At 39.3% G+C, this 19,211-nt stretch overlaps 1 protein-coding gene across 3 annotated transcripts in view; it reads left to right on the top strand.

Moving 5' to 3' along the window:
• The first annotated feature begins 2,260 nt into the window (after nt 1-2,260).
• The window catches only part of EPRS1 (glutamyl-prolyl-tRNA synthetase 1), a 38,456-nt gene continuing 21,505 nt past the window's right edge, over nt 2,261-19,211 (top strand). The window contains exons 1-12 of one of the 3 annotated variants that reach the window (XM_058836146.1): nt 2,261-2,975; nt 5,279-5,363; nt 9,775-9,874; nt 11,602-11,758; nt 12,880-13,019; nt 13,644-13,744; nt 15,010-15,136; nt 15,336-15,528; nt 15,908-16,079; nt 16,590-16,823; nt 17,850-17,934; nt 18,283-18,342. In XM_058836146.1, the coding sequence (XP_058692129.1) occupies nt 2,930-2,975; nt 5,279-5,363; nt 9,775-9,874; nt 11,602-11,758; nt 12,880-13,019; nt 13,644-13,744; nt 15,010-15,136; nt 15,336-15,528; nt 15,908-16,079; nt 16,590-16,823; nt 17,850-17,934; nt 18,283-18,342 (1,500 nt within the window). In that variant the 5' untranslated portion in view covers nt 2,261-2,929. The remainder of the gene's footprint in view (nt 2,976-5,278; nt 5,364-9,774; nt 9,875-11,601; nt 11,759-12,879; nt 13,020-13,643; nt 13,745-15,009; nt 15,137-15,335; nt 15,529-15,907; nt 16,080-16,589; nt 16,824-17,849; nt 17,935-18,282; nt 18,343-19,211) is intronic. The other 2 variants (XM_058836147.1, XM_058836148.1) reach the window with 2 other exon arrangements.

Raw genomic sequence — 19,211 nt, 5'->3', positions numbered from 1 at the left:
AATTTTCCATGTCCAGATTCTGAGATAAACCAGGTACCTTTCCAACAGCCCCAGAGTTGAGGATGTTGACCGTACCACTTCCCCCTCCTGTGGAACACAGGCATATTAGAGGAGGGGAGAGAACAGATCACCTAAAATTACTAAAATTAACCTAAAATTAGGGGCCAAGATCACCTAAAATTGACTTTTAAACTGGAGATCCAGTTTCAGTCAGCTTTCCCATAGGAGTGGCTGTTAGGAAAGCAGGATTCAACTTCCCAGTCCACTTGAACACAAAAGAGAACCAGCAGTAAAGTATGTACAACTAGATAAAATTGGAAACTTAGCCACACTCTTTTGAAGTCTCTTCAAGCTGAATTTAGGATTTTGGAATTACACTCCTGAACCAGTGAGGCATCTGTGCCCCTTCTTTTCTCCAGATGTTGTGACTCAAGCCCCTTACTCTCAAATGAAGGAGTCCTAGGGCCTCCTTTTCCCTAACAATGTGACACTACTGAGGCATGCCATGGAGAGATGCCAGTTTCAACAGACAACACAGGTTTGCTTTTCTTTCTGTTCTTCATGTGGACAAAAGAGTGGCATATGTCAGGTTCTCAGGTGGTGGCAGGGAGGGTGTCTGAACACAGCTGCTTGCTTACATAAAGACTGAATCCCTAAGCTCTCCCACATGATTTTTTTTCCTTACCCTCTGCTGGCACCAAGAATGCCAAAGTAGCCTGCAAGAGGATGCACTGCACCCTTTCTCATCTCCTCTCTGCCCACAGGATTAGGTCTTCTAAATAACTACATTCTTCATCCACACAAATTATCTTTAAATGAGTGCCTCAAAGTACAAAAAGTTGTTTTCCATACAGAAGAAAGTTTTGAAATTCAGTTTTGTAAGGTGTGTTCAAGTTACTTCTTTCTCCTATCATCACACAAGATATTCAACAACTCTACTTCATTTAGAGTGCTTAGAATAGATCCTTTCCTCACAGTAGAGTACCACCAATATGACTTCACTGGCTTAAAGCTGACTCTATTTCCCACAAGCAGGAACATCTTGCTACCAAAAGATATGAACAAGGCAACTCCTGCAAAAGTGTTCCTGTTTCTCCATGTGCACACGTGGAACAGAATCTAAGGGATCTCTTCCTTAGTGAGGTCATTGCCTAACATTTACAGATAAATTAGCAAGATTAGCATTTACCTCATTCTATCATGACACTGGATTAGAGCTGCATATATAGGAACAATGTGTGCTTCTAATCCTTTGATCTAAAGCCTACCTTTTTCTCTTTCCTCAATTGCATAACTGGTAAGAGCATGCAAGGCAGATTCAGCCTGCTTTAATTAGAACCTTCTTCATATTTTGGCCCATTATAAGTTTAGTCACTCCACGTACTGATTGTGACTGAACTTTGAACCACATATGAAGTACAGTGATTTCACTGCTTGCTAGACATAATTTTCACTTTTATCTTATACAGAATTCTTTGATATACATGCTGTAGCATTCCCATCAAAATCTGCATGTGAATTTGCAAAACATGCTAAGATAAAATGTAAAACAACTCAGGCAACACAAAGGCCTGCTTTAATCATTCTTTCCATGCAATCATTAAAAAACAAAGGACAGAAGTCACTGTTAGTAATATTATACTATACTCTATAACCTTACTTTCATCTGAAACTTGAAATAGGTTTGAAAGTCTCTTCAGCATAAGCCTCTAATCATACTGTAATTTCTGTCTGCTCATTTAGTTACTTGAATGGGAGTAGAACACACAGCATGTATCAGCTTCTGCATGATGTTTAAAGATACTTATGTAGGGAAACATGTGAAAATGCTTTCCATTCTTACAGAAACTGTAGAACTGCTAACACAGGAGGAGAGTAAGGAAAGTTGAGATTAAATCCAGCAGCAAGAATCAAGCATAAGAACCAGCACGTAATGTGCAGTCATGCTCTGGCTATACCACTACCTCCACTGCATAAAAAGCACTGGTTCACCAATCAAGCATTTGCTAATGTCTCTGTTAGCACATTAGGAGCTACAGTAACAGCTATAAAATAGATGGGGAATAAAAAAATAAAAATCACAGTGACACTGCATTGTCCTTGAAACAAAGTGAATTTGAGCCAGTCTCCTGTGAAAAACTCGGTGACGCAGCATTTTGGAATTCATACCAAGGCTCCAGAAGGTGGCTGGGCACTGGGACAGGCTCTCCAGTGAAGTGGTCACAGTGCCAAGCCTGCCAGAGTTCAAAAGCATTTGGATCACTGTGTGCAGGGCCAGGAGTTGGACTCAATGATCCTTGCGGGTCCCTTCCCACTCGGGATATTCTAGGACTCTTTTGACCCTCTGCACGCTGACCCGCACGTTTGTCAGGAGTTTAACAAGCGCCATCCTACAGTACCAGGAGTGAAACCACCGGACCCAAACGTGTCGGTGCGTGTTGCGCTGCCCGATTTATTTGGATCATCACCCTTAGAAGAGGGGCTGGAGGCATTCCACGGCTGCTGCTACAGCTGAGGTCTTCGGCAGGCAGCGCCCGCAAAGCCCTGTGCCAGGCTCAGCCGGAGGAGCCGTGAGAAGGGAAGCACCGGTGCCCGGTTTGCTGAGGGGCAGGGCAGCCCTCAGCCAGCACCCTCCCCTCATCCCGGCCGGCTCCCCAGGGCTCCACCGGCGCGGCCGGGAGGGCCCCGCCGCCTCCTCCGAGCAGCTCCAGGCGGCGGCAGCGGCACTAACCAGCGGGGAAGAGACCCACCGGGCACCCTCGCCTCCCGCTCCGCCGCCTCCACCGCTTCTCCCGCGGAAGTGACGGACGGTTTCCCCGCCCCGGGGCGGGTCCTGCCGGGCCGCCCGGGCCGCGCCGGCCCCTGCCGAGCTGGCAGCGCCGCGCGCCCCGCCCCGCTGCCTCCCTCGGTTCCGGCGCTGGCGGCGGGAATGGCGGCGCTGAGCCTCACCGTGGACGCGGGCAGCCCTCCGCTCGGTAAGTGCGGGCCAGGCCTCGCCCCGCGCCGCCCCGCTCCCTCTCTGCCGGCGGGGCTCTGTGCCCTCCCTGCCTCCCTCCCTCCATCCCTCCCGCCCGTGTTGCATCATGCGGCGCCGGCCGTGCCCGCGTGCGGGGCCGGGCGAGGCGGCACCGGGGCCCGTGTCCGTCCTTCTCGTTCCTGCCGCCCTTCCCGTTCCTGCCGTCCTTCCCATCCCTGCCGCCTTTCCCGGGGCCGTGTGCCCGCTGCGGGGCCCTCTGGGCAGCTGCTGGGGCCGTGGCGGAGCGGCCGGCGCTGGGCATAACTCGGGCTGCAGGGACTCGGGCACGGGTGCAGCCTCGGGTGACTTGGCACGTTGAGGCTGAGTGTTCAAGGCAGCCCTAGTTCACACTGCCTGTTCGTGAGCTCTGCCGCTGTGTTGCTATCTTTCATTTTCAGTTCTAATTTGCTGCTAAAATTCCTCTCTGGGGGGAGCTGGCTCGAAGTTGCGCTGTGAAATCTTGCTTTCTCAGTTGCTCGCTGCCCTTCGATATTATTTTGCTTTTAAAAATGTGAGAACCTCTTTCATTGCACTTCCACCCATCTGGAACCAATCTTTTGTATGCGTTCCATAGAATTTCTCCATTTCGTTATAGCTTTTCAAAATAAATTTTCTTCCTATTTTTCATCGTACTTTATTGATTTCTTTTTCTCGCTGTTATTCCCAAATGCATTTCAGAGTTGAATACCACTTGTATGACTACTGATTCAAGGTATAAAAACATAGAAGTTTTAAATAAAATTTCTCCTGATACTTGTTTATACTGACTTGCCAGAAAAAAAATATGATGCAATATGAATCACGATTAACATCAGGTTTAGGGGCTTTGGGGACTTACTTTCTTTGACAGCTGGTGAGTGGCACTGGAGGTTTATTTCAGGAGAGTGCATGATTGCGTTGGAAACATTGCATATTACAGAGATGAAACATTTATATCAAGGAGACAATTCTACTCATCTTACTCATCCCTACTTCATACTCTTCATCATGTCTGCTGTGCAGTGGGAAAAGGGTAGTAGTTTTGAATGTCATCAGTATTAATTACATAGCTTGTTGCACATAATACTTGTCATTTTCAAAGCATTTCCATGCATGTTATTAAAATACTTAAGTGTCTTACTAACGTATTGCATTAGGGATGTCATGCTGAATTTCACAGATGGATAGCTGAGGGATGAGAAGAAGAACCTTGACTTATTCTTAATTCCACAGAAGGGTTTTCAGCTGAGCAGAGGTGAGAGCTAGGGAATTCCTAGCTCCAGTGGTTTGTATTTAGGCCAGTGTATTAATAGCTTTAGTATCATCTGCCTCAGTAGCTGGAGCGTTGTCCTAGGGCAGATAAAGTGCACAGCACGCTATGGAGGCTGTAACAGGTTAGGTGCCTTTCTAGACCTAGAGTACCGTCCTTTGGCTGGTTTGCCTATGCAAAAGCTTGCTGCCTTTGTACGTGCTTCTGAGCAAAGTTGAAGAACACAAGCTCCTCTGCTAATGCTCAGCAGGCTGACTCTGGAGCAGAGCCAGTGCAGAAACGCAGCCAAGTGAGCTCGGTGCTTTGTTTGAGCTGCTGTGTTGTGCTGTAGAGCCTCGAGATCACAGCAGGTTTGCATCAATCCTCTTTGAATGTGGGCAGAGCTGTCCTCTAGTCAATGGTGTAGCCTAAAAACTTCAATAATTCTTTTCTTTCTGGAGACCATTTTTCACTGTCACTGGTGGACAACTTTGAAAACCCAGTGTAAGCTTCCTGCGCTTTTACATGGATAAAGATTCTTGGTTTTGAGTGGCTGATCTTTTCATAAACTTTAAATCAGGTTAAAAATAGTCTCATCCTTGTTCAGAAAGTGCTGGTATATTCAGTAATTGATCTCCTTTGATACATGTGTCAGGGCTGGGATGAAGTACATTAGTAATACTGTTCAATAATTAAGAGCTTTTTGATTACATTCTCCTCATATACTGGGGGACAGGACTAATTTCTACCACACCCTTAGGAAGCAAAGATGCATTACAGCTGACACTTGCTGAGCTGACTGCAGATCACTGTGTGCTGGACATTATCAATTTGAAGCTGTAAGGGTTGCCAAGAAGAAACCTCTTGCATGTGAGACTGAACATTGATTTTTTGCTTCCCTGGGCTTTCTTACTTGAAGGAGCTGGTTCAGTCACCTGGTCCTAGTGGATAGGAGATGTAACTGGTTGGTTGTGACTGTGAAAGGTGTCTCTTCTGGAAGGAAGTTCAGTATCTTTTTCTCTTGTTTTTTTAAGGAGCTCTGCTGACTCTGGAGCATGTGAAGAATGATGTTGAAATTTCAGTGCAAGAAGGCAAAGAAACCATCCTCTCTGTGTCTGAGTAAGTGACTTTGCATCTCTCCTTCTACCTTTGGGTCAGCAGTTTTAAAAATCACATGGTTGTAACATTGACAGTAACCTTTTGAGGTAGGAGGGAGAGAAGAAAAATACAGTTTTATTTATCACTGCATTACTGATGTCTCTGTAGCACAGGCAAAACATTTACAGTATATTCTGAACTAGATCTTTATGGAAAAAACTCTGTTTATTTATGTGTACCTATGTGTAATCACTCATGCTTTACCAGTCACTTTACTGTTTAGCACTTTTTGTGGTGCTGTGGTCACCAACATCAAGGCCATTCTATATTAGAGAGGTTCAATATTTAAGATTCCTTGAGCTTGTACATGTGTGGTGGGCTGAAATTTGAATGTTCAGATGACATTATTTTAGTCTCCTTCCTGTGTGTGTATAAGCAAAGGCATGATGTTATCTCAGGAAAGTGCTAATTAAATGTGCTGTGCTATCCAGTGTATCCATCTGCACACTGTAAAAAGAATATTGGAATTTTTTGTAGTAATCTATTGTCTGTCCTTCTAAAAATACTCTGTCATTGGAATGGATAATTTCAAGTTTGGGACACGAAAATGGTTTTTACAATCTGAGAAAGTTCAATTGCCTATCAGAAATGCAGGACTAACACTGTTAGTTTTGGGAAGCTGAATTGTCGTCTTCGATTCCATATCAGTTAAGACATCTGGATATATCAAGAGGAGAGATCCTTCTGTCTGACCAGTGGAAACTCTGGCATTTAGTATCTACAGTAAGGAGCATATGTGTACACATGAGCTTTGCAGTTGTAACTTGAAGTATAGTAACACCATGATGAATTTAGAATTACTGATTATAACTGTAGTTTTTTTAAATATTTTTTTTTTAAGATCAGGGGAAATCTATTGTTCACAGACTTGCTGACAAACTCAATTTGTGAGCTAATTCAGTAGAAGATGCTATTAAAGTCACCAGTGCATCATAAACTGGAATACCTGCTGTAGAATGGCTATAGAAGCAGCATATTTCATCTTGCATTGCAGTTACTGACTTGCTCCTCATGAATTAACACCAACTGAGCATTTCCATGTCTTCTAACCTTACATAAAGAGTTTGTCACTATGTACATATATTTGCAGAAAATCAAAGCACAGGAAGATTCACAGTCTTCAGTCATGGTTGTTTTACTGGTTGCAAACATTGCTTTCTGCTTAAAATGTTAGACCTGAACTCAGGAGTTCTTGCATAATTTGATATTGCATATTGTCTTTTGCTATCCCTGGTGATGGCATTGAATTTGTGGTTTTGAATTAAAGCAAGGGAAATGTGACATGTTGTATTGGGATTTAATTGGTACAGCTTTAATAATCTTCAGTGGGATTTGCACGAATGGGATACAGCTTATATAACAGAAAGTTAATTGAATATTTTTTAGTTGCAGAAGAAAGTTTTCCCCTTAAGTAGCCTTAGTCAGATTTAGTTTTTGTTGTACTTTGACAGTTTAGGCAGTGTATGGGTGTATATATTAAAATATATGAATACACTCCTGTGAGTGTATGTGAACACACATGGAAACAATCTTGCAATATTTTAAATGTATATAGTTGGCTTTGAAATAATATTTATTTCATTAAATAATTTAATGTTACCATGCCTTCTTCCTACTATGTTGCAAAACCACCACTAATTTTGGTTGTAATACAGCTTGTCAGAAATGTTGAGCAAACACTCTTCTTCTGCACTTTGGCCCCAGGTAGATAATATCTAGAATCATGGTCCCATCAGATGGAAATTTTTGTGTTAGTGTCCTCTCATCTCTGGCATTGGCTTATGTTCAAGAAGTTATTCCAGACCTCACTATTGCATTAATTTTCCCTTGCTTTGTTGTACAATCATTTAAAAAATTGATTCTCTGTCTTAAAGTCTGTTAAAAGTATATCTGCAATGTGAGAGGCATCAGCTGAACTCGTATCTCAACTAATGCTTTTGGTAAATGGATTTCATGGCATCAGTTCTGCTGAAGCATCTTGTATTGGCATGATATGAAAATCACTTGGGATGTCTCAGATTTAGATTTTTTTTTTTTTTTAAATGCATTAGTTCTAATGACTTCAGTTGAATAAGAAAGAACATTTTATGTATGATTCTTCTAGGTTTTGTTTTGAAGCTCAGTTAAAAACTGGTGACAAAATTTTCAGCTAACTAGCTGAAACTGAGCTGTCAGCTAGCTACCTGAAAGGTTTATCGCTCATTTAAGATGATGAATTTCATTTTAAAGGTTATTTTTGAAGCCTTAGCTTCAAAACTTCACGTAGTAATAGCTCCTAAGCAAACCACTCTGCCAAGTGCTGATGGCTTTATGGAGAGTTTTGGTGTACCTGTGTCTTGTCAGAAAACAACCTGCAGTACAACTTGTGTATTTTGTGTGGTGAGCACATGCACATTTCAGAGTAGTTATTCCTCCTAGGCAGATCAATCCAACCATTCTGCAAAGCTTTTTACAAATCAATTTAATATAGATTTATTATGATTGGAAATAATTTGCGTTTTGGGGCTTTCTTTTGTATTTTGTATTTGCTGGTTTTTTTTTTTTTTTTCCGTTTTTCCCATCTTGTCTTCTTGAGTATTTGCCCTGGTGTTTAATTATGTGGCATTTAATTTCACTTTTAATAGCCACTCTTTGCCTGTAACATTACATTGTCTCTCTTAATTCTTCCTTCCTTAGCCCTGGAGTTAGGAAGCACTGGCTGCAAAGAGCCTTTTATAACTTTTCCAAAGAGGTCAATTAGTGATGTTTGGGTGGGAGTATTTTGCTTTTCCTGAAGAAAATAGCAACTTTTAAAGCATGAAGTAAGATAGTACTCAGAGTAACATTTTCCAATTTTCCCCAACATTTGCTTGAGTAATCAAGGGGTATTTGTTTTGGTATGAAGTAGTGAAAACAATAAAAGTGCATTTCACAGATTTTTCAATTTAAAATGTATTTGAAATGTTTTCATTTTTTTTTCTCAGTTTAAAATAGCTTCCTTAAAATCTGATAGTGGAAAATTAGAATAGAATTATACTTTGTATAATTCAAACACCCTACTGTGACTTTTGGTTTTAGTTATATTTTATGGATATTCTATATATATACTGGACCCTAGATGCTTGGAAAGCAAGCAAAATTAAGAACAAGCTAACAAAAAAAACTCCCAGTGAACTATATTCCTTAGATTTTACTCCAATTAAGCTAATGAGGCTGGCTGGTCCATTTGTACTAAAAATGGGACACATTCTAATTGTTGATATATCAAGTGCATTCCGTATAATTTTCAGAACTTTCGTTGTTGTTTGCAAGGCTTGAGGGCTATCAGAATTCTTTTAATTTTATAGAGGACACAGTAGGTAAAAAAAGAAATAGAGAACAATGACAGGACAGAAGTGGAACCTTGGTTGGACAAGCTGGAGTGTAGCATTCAGTCCATTAAAGTGAATAAATGATAAAAAGGGCACTTACAGGGACTCTTTTTGTTGATATCAATGCTTGATTTGGAAGCAATTGGAGCTCTGTTTTTGCAATCTCTGTGGGACTGTAGAGTAGGAAGACTATTACCTGGAGAACTGATGCTTCTGATGCACCTTCCTTCCAAAGCTCTTTATTTACCAGATAAATATTAATTTATCTTTTTGATACTGTATATACTGTAGAAAAGAGACACAAAAACAAAGAAAAAAATACTCCCTTTGGAGAGCCTTTCTTCTGCAGGTCTATTGAGAACTTTCATAAGTGGAATGGGGACAAATTCAAATTAGTGTTATCTGGAGAAGACTGGGTGAAAAAACAAATACAGGCAGGCAAGTTTGTTCACTGGGGATGGTCTCTGTGAAGTGTGAATTGAATAAAGTGACTAACAAATGAATAGGATTTTTCCCCTGATGCTATCCCTTAAAACTATGATGAAGATCTCTCAATTCTTCTGTTGATTCACTGGGAATCCTCTTCAAAGTCATCCTTCTTTTATGAAAAGAAAACAAATATTGATTAGCTCCTTATAATCTGGAAATCTGTAGCTCAGGTTATACTTGGGAATTCTGTCAGATGTAGAGAGAGTTTTAGTGTTTGAAAGAATAATCAGAGTCTTATTTTCTTATTTTCAGCCTAACCAAAATTCTTTCACATTTAGAAGCTTATTATTCCATCTGGTGATAGAAAAGCAAGGACTTATTTTTTCTTGTGCTAGTTGTTGGGGTTTTTTGTTTGTTTTGTTTTTGGTTTGTTGGGGTTTTTTTTCCTTCTGGTGACCTAGTACCTGTTGGTTCACCCGGAATCTATTTTGTGTTTGCTTTGCACATGTTTCAACTATGTGTGTGCAATTAAAGTCGAACTGACTGGAGGTAGTAATTTACTATACCTTTGTCTTGCCTCTTTCTGTTTTTAGGCAAGTTTCATTTACCGATGTGAATACAATAGCTCGGTACCTGGCTCGAGTTGCTGCCTCTGCTGGGTTGTATGGCTCAAATCTGTTGGAACACACTGAGGTGAGGAATCACAGAATCATAAAATGGTTTGGGTATGAAGGGACCTTAAAGACCATCTATTTCCCATGGGTAGGAATACTTTCCACTAAACAAGGTTGCTCAAAGCCCCATCCACCTTGGCCTTGAATCACATTCTTGTCTCTTGGTTTGTTTTTTTTTTCTTTTCCCTTTTTCTCTTTTGGTCTGTTCTAAGTTTGGGGGAGGGGGGGGAGGGGGGTTTGGTTTTTTTTTTTTTATCTTGTGTCCATTGTTCTGCATTTTACTGTTAGACTGAGGTTCCAGCTATGTGCAATGCTGAGGGTTTTGTTTTGCTAAGCTTCCTCCCTCATATAAAGTCTGAGGTTTGAAAGGGTTGCCCTTGTCCACCCCTGCAACAGCAACTCATAAGCTGGTGCCTCACTAATATAAAGTAATTCAGGTTGGGAGGTGATATACCTGGGATTTTCCCTCCTCGTTTTCCTCAGCTCTGTTGCCATCAGTTGCTATCTTGTAACACTTCAGTATAACACCAAGGAATACTGTGTGGCATTGAAATCCTACAGTAGTTCTTCCTGTATATGATAGACAAAACCCTGACCCTAGTTTCTTCCTGGCTCTAGGCCAGAATAATCAATCATATGATGAATTTTAAATTGATAACTGAAACTAGCAGACAAATTTAAATTTATTTCCTCTGAAATCTGGGGAGGGACTGAAGGACTTGATTCAGGTCTTTTCTTCTTGAAGCCAGTGGTTATCACTCTTCAATCACTCTACAACCCTCATAGCTGGTCTCAAGGGAAGTGTTGGCTTAGTACTGTACCTGTGAGGCATTAAAAAGTTGTAAGTTATCGTGTGGCTATCTAAAATTTCTGTCCAAATTCCTTGTTTTTAAGTTAAGCCCAGACCTCAGCAAACACACTTTTAAGGCTGCTATTTCTGGTACAATACTTCTTTTCACTCCTGCTTCTTTCAGAAATAGTACTGTACTTGGAGAAGCACAGGGACAGCTGCGTTTGTGGTGCACATATTTTGGAGTGCAACTGCAAATGACTGAACTGAATTCTGTGGTAGTTGTAATTACATCTGTTTCTGCCACGTTGGCTTGAATGTTGGAAGGATTCCCACTGCAGTCAGCAGAACACTTACACATGAAACAGGACCAGAGGAGTAGAAGAGACACTTAGTTTCTTGCAGGGTTGAGGGATTCTGTTTATAGACAGGGCTACATTATTAACCAGCCTAATTCTTAACATTTTTTTTGGTATGTTTATGTGCCAAGTTGCAGGAAGAGACTTTTGCAGGAGAGCGGAATAGGGCTTGTGAAGGGCAGGGGTTTGATTTCTTCAAATCTAAAAGGAGATGAGGAAGAAAAGATAGGGACTGAGGGGAAAATGGCATACTAACCAGTATCAACACCAGGAAGAGTATGTGATAAGTATCTAAGAACTGCTTATTATTTTACCAATGGGAATAACTTCATTAAAGTTGGTGTTTTCTGCAGTTTGAATTCTTGCTGAAGGAAGAAATGAAATGTCATCATTTAGTATAGTTCTGGGCGAATTTTTCAGAATGATTTGTTTTAAATATTCCTTCAAGATATATTACAATCTGATATATTTAATTCTAATGTTCCTGTTACTATTTTCTGTTCAGCTAATAGATTGATTGTGTATTATTCAATTATTTAACAAGCTTTATTTTCATTTCTTTAGTAACTTTAACTATCTTTTGTCCTTTCAAACAAGATTGATCATTGGCTGGAGTTTAGTGCTACAAAGTTATCCACTGCCAGCCAATTCCCTTCAGCCATCCAAGAACTCAACCACTGTCTGTCTCTAAGGACCTACTTGGTGGGAAACTCTCTGAGTCTCGCAGACTTGTGTGTCTGGGCTGTACTAAAAGGTATTGGTTTATGTTCTCTGTTTCATTGGCTTGCAACCAGTATACAGCAGGAAGCCCCAGTTTTTCTTTTTTGTGGATTCTAGTAGTGACTCCTAACTGTATGACAGACTGAGTACTGTCATGCACATGCTGTGACCTGTGCATCACTTGTGATGGCAACAGTATAACTTAGGAAATCCTAGGTTTGTTTTTTTTTTTTAAATTGTTGCATTTGGAAATTTATGAGCTTTAATACCTAGGTGGAGTTTTTTTCTGACTTCTTTTGTATTAATAATTGTAAGAACATCTTTTATTACATGCTACCTCAATATGAAAATGTGCAATGTAATATTATATGCACAGATCTTTTTGTGACATTATCTTAGCAGAGGAAATTTCTTCAGTGTTTATTTTGAATTACTAAAAGAGGTAGATGTTACTCAGCATCTTTAGAAGTTAAAGAAGCTTTGATGATCAGTTTTTATGGATTTGGTTTTTATTTTCTCCTAGCTCTATATCTAAAAGGGATATGTGGCAATCAGTATAATCCAATTCCACTTGAAAGGAAAGGGCATAATTAAAATTAAAAGCTAGCAAGGTTTTGGTATTTTTTCAAAGTTGTTGCTCTTAAGAGCAATCTGAAGGGAGTGTCCTTTTTTGTTTTTTTTTTCTCCTTTTCTCTGTCAGAATCTTTCTAGTGGAGTTGGGTTCCTTGGAAATTAGATTGTGGGAAAACAGCCCCTCAGAAATAAAGGGGGATATTGAAACATGTTTCACTTATGATAAATCTCAGAAAACATCAAATGTAAACACAATAAAAGGATATCCTATATTTCTGTCTTGAGACAAAGTTGCTACTAATTTTGAGGTGGATGATACCAGAAAAAATGTATGTTGATTGTTCCCCCTTACCTTCTGCCTTGATAAATCCAAGAAGGAATGCAGTATGTTTTGGGTTTGAAGGGAATTTGCTTATTAAATTCGCTTTTGAATGGCTTGTGTCCCCATGAATAAATCTTTTTAGAAGAGAGAGTAGATTTTTAAAATAAACTTTTCTTAGTCTTAAAAAGCAGTCATTGATAATTTTATTTTTATAATTGAATAATTTCTTAACTTCTTAAAACTTCTTTGTTTTCTAACAGATAATAGCTCTTGGCAAGAGCAGTTAGAACAAAACAAAGCTCCTGTGCATGCAAAGCGATGGTACAGCTTCCTTGGGGTACAACGTGCTTTCCAGTCAGTAGGAGCCAAGTGGGCTGCCGGTACACCAAAAGTTAAAATGGTAAGATTTACTCAGATCTTCTGGAGAGAGTAGGTTTTTTCTGCAAATACACTGCAAGAATTATTTTTTTTTAATTAGAGAGTTAAAAACTAAAAGTAAGAAGTCATACAGTGAACTAAACTTTTGTAAACTCTTGTTTACAGCTAAAGCTGTTGCTTTCAAGTTTACAGAGGCATGAGTTGTTTCATGGAAATATGGAACCTCTTCTTTTAATCAGCACTGCGCTTTAGATATATTGTTTCCTTTTTCTAAGGAGAGTTTGAGATCCTGATAGACCTGCAAAGATTGCTCTATTCAGCTGACTGAATTTGTTGATCATGTTCAGGTTAAGAACAGTAAGATACAAAACCTTAATTAGAAATTATTTTCTTCTGTGGAATAAATTAGACAACTTGGTGGGACTTTTCAGTCTTGGACCAGAATCGAAGACAAAATAACTTAAAACTCTAGAATTAATCTTGTTTTGGAGTGCCTTGAGTAATATGAAAGTTGTGAAGAGATTAATTTGGGGTCCAGTATGGCAGTTTGTAGGTTTGAAAGGAGACTTTGATACAACAGTTATTGTCTAGAGTTTTAGATCTGATTTTACAGCTCATACAATCTGTAATTATGTCTCTTTTCAAGGCAACAGAAAAAGAAAAGAAAGCGGATGTTGGGAAGTTTGTTGAACTTCCTGGCGCAGAAATGGGAAAGGTCATTGTGAGGTTTCCTCCTGAAGCAAGTGGGTAAGAAACATGAATACTTTGAGAAAAATTCTATTTGTGTTTTGTCTTAAAAAAAAAAAGTGCTTTGATGAGGGTGTTAATCAGCTTATCAGACAAGGCTGTTAAACCAAATGAGTTTAAAGTTTTGTCTCCACTAGAGCTGTTTGTTCATTTCTCCTCTGTACTTCATTGCACTGTTGCCTGAACTTGGAATAGGGAGGGAGTTTACTTGTGAGGTGATGTTGTGCTGCTCAGCAGTGGGATGAGGAGAAGCATGAGGATGGCATTTGCATGGATAATGGATGTGTGTGCCATGCCAGGGGCTATAGTGTGGACGTGCAGTCCTAATGAATTGGGTCAAGGGACTTGGTGCTTCCCAAGGAAGCTTAGGTTTGACAAAGGAAAGATGTATGGCATAGCCTTCCTTGGGGAAGCTTGACACCAGATGTATGATGGAGGCTCGAGGGTCCAGATTGTGTGGAATACCAAGGCACATACTCCAGAAAGACCACAGACAGGAGATGTGATGAGGCAGTATAATAAACACAATTTTCAGCCTGCTTTTCATTTTCTTTTTTTTTTTTTGGAGTTGACTGATGACCTATAAAATATCCATGATTGCATTTGTTCATTAAACTGGCTGTTCAGCATCACATGACTTCTGTAGTTATTTTCTTACTCTATTGGTCCAATATAAACTGTTACTCAAATATTGTAAATAATATATTATGTACATGTACATCTGTGACATAGATTCTCAACTTACTTTAGTAGTTTTTAGTGTCTTAATCCTGGTGTTTTAAAACACTGGTCTTCAGGGACATGTTACTCTCTTTTTGTAAGAGATTTTAATTCTATGGATTTGGGGATTTATATTTAGTTTAAAATGTCAGTACCTTTATAGCTTATATTAAAAAATACACAGCAATCAGAAAATTCCACTCTTGTAAATGTGGTAGGTTCAGATTATCTGGTAGCTGCTACTGGATATCATCAACAGTTGGTTTAAGTTAGTCTGTAAAAATGGAGATAACTGCAGTCTAATCATTATATCCATAACAACACTCCAATTTACAGATTTAGATATTTTTAACAGTTAACTGCTAAATTTGTAGTAGAAGAAACATAATCAAATTTAATAAACATAGTATTTCAACAAATATCCTAGGTTTGTTTGTTTGTTACACTTAGGCTTTGCTTTCCATTCTTTCTCCTTCCCTCACAAATAAATAAGTCTAGCTGAAGTAGTTCTGGTGTATATATTTATTTTTTAATTTCATTTTTAGATATCTGCATATTGGTCATGCCAAAGCTGCCCTGCTAAATCAGCACTACCAAGTTAACTTCAAAGGAAAACTTATTATGAGATTTGATGACACAAATCCAGAAAAAGAGAAAGAGGACTTTGAAAAGGTATGATAGGATAGCAGAGTGATTATAGGCTGTGAAAGAATGATAAGTGCATGCCTCTCTTTTCTTTCATGCCTATTCTTATGGCTTATCCTTCCTGGACAATGGAGCGTTAAAGACACCACATCTGACATGAAGAGGATAAAGATGTAAGAAAACTACCTTTCCTGAATATTAGAGTGTACGTTTTCACACTTTACAGGTTATTCTTGAAGACGTTGCCATGCTGCACATCAAACCAGATCAATTTACATATACCTCAGATCACTTTGAAACAATAATGAAATATGCTGAGAAGCTTATTCAAGAAGGGAAGGCGTATGTGGATGATACTCCTGCGGAACAAATGAAAGCAGAGCGTGAGCAAAGAGTGGAATCTAAGCACAGAAATAACTGTAAGATGTTTTAAGCTTTTGTCTTGCTGTCTTACCTTTTTGATTTGGCATCAAAACTTGATTTTTGTCAATGAACATGAGTGAGATTACTAAATTCCATCTGTTCAAGGTCCTTATAGGGACTTGAAAGTGTTTAGTGCTTTTTTCTACAAGGCTGGATGGATTAAGCATACATTTAGACCAGGGCAGAGAACTTGTGTAGGTATGAATTCATCACCATTCATTACCACTTAAAAAATTCAAAATGTAAAATGTGTGAAAATGAATTCCAGTGTCCAAAGAGAGGGGTGACACTGATTTTTCTTACTGCAGTAATAAAACATGATTCTGTATCAGCTTCGTAACACCTTAGAAAATGGTTTATTTTTATTGTTCTTAGGTGTTAATAAGAATCTACAAATGTGGGAAGAAATGAAAAAGGGAACAGAATACGGACAAACTTGTTGTCTACGAGCAAAAATAGATATGAGTAGTAATAATGGATGTATGAGGGATCCAACTCTTTATCGTTGTAAAAACCAGCCTCACCCTCGGACTGGAAGTACCTACAAGTATGTCCACTTTCTTCTTGTGTGGCCTGTAGCTTTTGCTCTTTTCAGGGCTTTTACAATTCCTTAGTAAATTTCTTCTAGTACTTGGAACCTGCTAGCATTTTTCAAGATTATGTAATGAGTCTCTTGACTTTCTGAAACTTGTGCAAATGGCTTTTAAAACCTGTGATATGGCCATCATGGTCAACAGTGAAAATTATTTCAGTTTTGGTCCTTAGATGTGTTTGAAAAAACATTAGCAGTGTAGGGTTGTTTTTTTAGGCTTGAATATTAAGGCTGTGATCAGTTAATTTCTTGAAGGCTTTCTTTGTCTTAAAAATGTATTGCCCTCTGGATCTTTTTACAGACAATTTGTTGTGTATGCTTTATTTCAGATTTGATCTGAAAGTTTTCAGGATCATAGGTTATAAATATTTATAATAAATGAATATAAACTACTCTGAGTTTAAATGTTTAGGTGGGAGAAAAGTGTTTTGTTCTGCCCTGCTAATTAAAGATCTTTTTTGTCAGGGTTTATCCCACGTACGACTTTGCCTGCCCCATTGTTGATAGTATTGAAGGTGTCACACATGCACTGAGAACAACTGAATACCATGACAGAGATGAACAATTCTATTGGATAATTGAGGCTCTGGGCATAAGGAAACCTTATATATGGGAGTATAGCAGGCTAAACCTCAACAACACTGTGCTCTCCAAGAGAAAACTCACGTGGTTTGTCAACGAAGGCCTTGTGGATGGATGGTATGTTCCATGGCTGTAGGTCAGCACTGTTCCCTAAGATCCTCATAGCTGGCACTTTTTTTGTTTCAGGACAGTTTGAATGAATATTTAAACAATATTAAAGAATATAGATTAATTACACTCGCTTCTGCATGTACAATTTGTCTTTTTCTTACTCTACAGTAGCTGTGTACATACATGTTAATGTCCTGTAATAAACATGAGGCAGCTTATTCTTGGACTTTGGCTCTTGCTGTGGGTGGCATTTACACATTTTCCGCTCTTGAGTCATGGGTTGTTGTCATTGGAGTCATTCCTAAACAATACCAGAAGAGGGCCTGGATCGAAGTGTTTCTGGTCCTGTCCATCTAGTCAAATCCATCCCACTTCTCTTCCACCTTCCATCTCCCTCCTTCTTTCTGTTAATTTTTTTCAGATAATTTGATTTCTGCAGACAGTTTTTGGTGGACTAGCTGTCAATTTAGTGGGAAGCTTAAATTCCTAGTTTATGCGTGGAGCCACTTAGCTAGAGCCAAATTTATCCTTTCCTGCCCTGCCTGTCTTTTTTAACCCTAAAGGTGTAGCTGGTCTTATGAAGACTTTCCCTTCCCTAAGCCTCCTGTTAGGTCCTCAGCAGGGTTTGATTCATATTCCAAACTCAAATGTTACATTGCAGATGAGGCCTTTGTATTTCTTTCGTAAGAGAAAAAAAAAAAAAAAAATCATAGAACTCTATCGCTTATATCAAAAGGTAGCATTGTCACTTCTTTCCAGTAACATTTTCTGGGTGCCCTTGGAAAGGAAATAATGAATAGAGACATAATTTTTGACTTTCTAGTTTTTGAGAGACCTAACCTTCACCAAACATTTTGTATGGATAAGAGCTCAGTCTTCTCTGTTAGATGTCTCACCTAGCTGTGAGTTTACAAGGTAAAATACACTGAGCCTGTGCCTTTCATGTGTACCAGTATTAGTAAAGTTCTTGATCTGTGTAGGATTTAGAAAATTTAGTGTATATGACACTAATGGAATACCTTTTTCCACTAGGGATGACCCAAGATTTCCCACTGTGCGTGGTGTCCTGAGAAGAGGCATGACAGTTGAAGGGCTAAAACAGTTCATTGCTGCTCAGGTGGGTGTTTTCTTCTGATTCTCTGAATCTCCCTCGATAAGTTTCGCAAGTTTTTGTGAAGCTTCAGTTAATGTACTTGTCACTGGGAGGTTTCTTCTTTTGAAGCTTTGCTACTTGGAGGTGTATTGCTTCAACAATGGTATCACCTGTGAGTAGGTGTTGGCAAAATGGACTTGCAGGTTTCTTACTTGCAAAGCATTTATTTTGCAAGCTCAAAAACTGTTTTTGATAAAAGCAAACCATAGAGGGTTTTCAGTTTAAAGAACTTCGTTTGAAATTAGCCTAAGAGCTAGAATATTTATATTAATGTGGTGTTGCTTCAGGCTTTTTTTTTTCCACCCCCCCCAGGGCTCCTCTCGATCTGTTGTGAATATGGAGTGGGATAAAATCTGGTCCTTTAACAAAAAGGTATGTGCTTACTCGGATTTGATGCTACTCCTGATATCCTCTTTCTAGGATATGTAGAGAATCCAGCGTTCATTGGAGTGCTTATCACAACAAGTAGCAGTTGCAGTATGCTGCATCATTTGGCACACTCAGGAAAATGGAATGTCCCCCCCTTCTAACCTGAAGAAGCACTAATCCTATTGATTCTCCTATACCAGTACTTACTTGCCTTCCTTAGTAGGAAAAGATAATGGTATTTGCTGTAAACCTGATCTGAAAACTGCATTTCATTTTTCTGCTTTCAAGCTGCGAGCTATCTGTAAGAAGGTATTACTTAATGCTTTTTACCTTAGCATATAGCTTACAGTGCTGTAAGCATAGCTATCATTTTGCAGCTTCATAGCACAGTCACACTTGCTTGTATAACAGGAGCTCTACAAACCCACTGAAAATGCATTATTCCTAGTTTTCAAAGGCTGCCCACCTCTGGTTTGGCTGATTTGTCAACATAAACACAAATTTTTCCCCAATTTGGTTCACATTGGCCGCTTTTCCTTTCTGTGGCAAAAGGACGAACGCACTGCGTGCTCTGCCTGGGGAGATCAAGCCAGCACTGCTGGAGTTTCTGACTGAATGGCAAATCAGGAATATTGCATCTTGACATGATGAGTTGCTTTTTGGCAGCAGATGCTTGGACACTATAATAAGGCGATTTATTTTCATAAGGATTGCATATTTTGTGTGATTGTGGAAACACCTGTTATTTTGCATTGGGATTCCTGCTTGGTTTTGCTTAGATAGTACCCAGATTTGTTCATTTAAATAGTTTTTGCTTGTCTGGCATGTGTTTTGTATTTCTTCATGTATTTTGCATTTGATTTGCTACATAC

The sequence above is a fragment of the Poecile atricapillus genome, chromosome 3, assembly GCF_030490865.1.
Source record: "Poecile atricapillus isolate bPoeAtr1 chromosome 3, bPoeAtr1.hap1, whole genome shotgun sequence".
Lineage (NCBI taxonomy): Eukaryota > Metazoa > Chordata > Aves > Passeriformes > Paridae > Poecile > Poecile atricapillus.
Note: the sequence above shows the minus strand (reverse complement) of the source record. Positions and strands in the feature narration are given on the sequence as shown.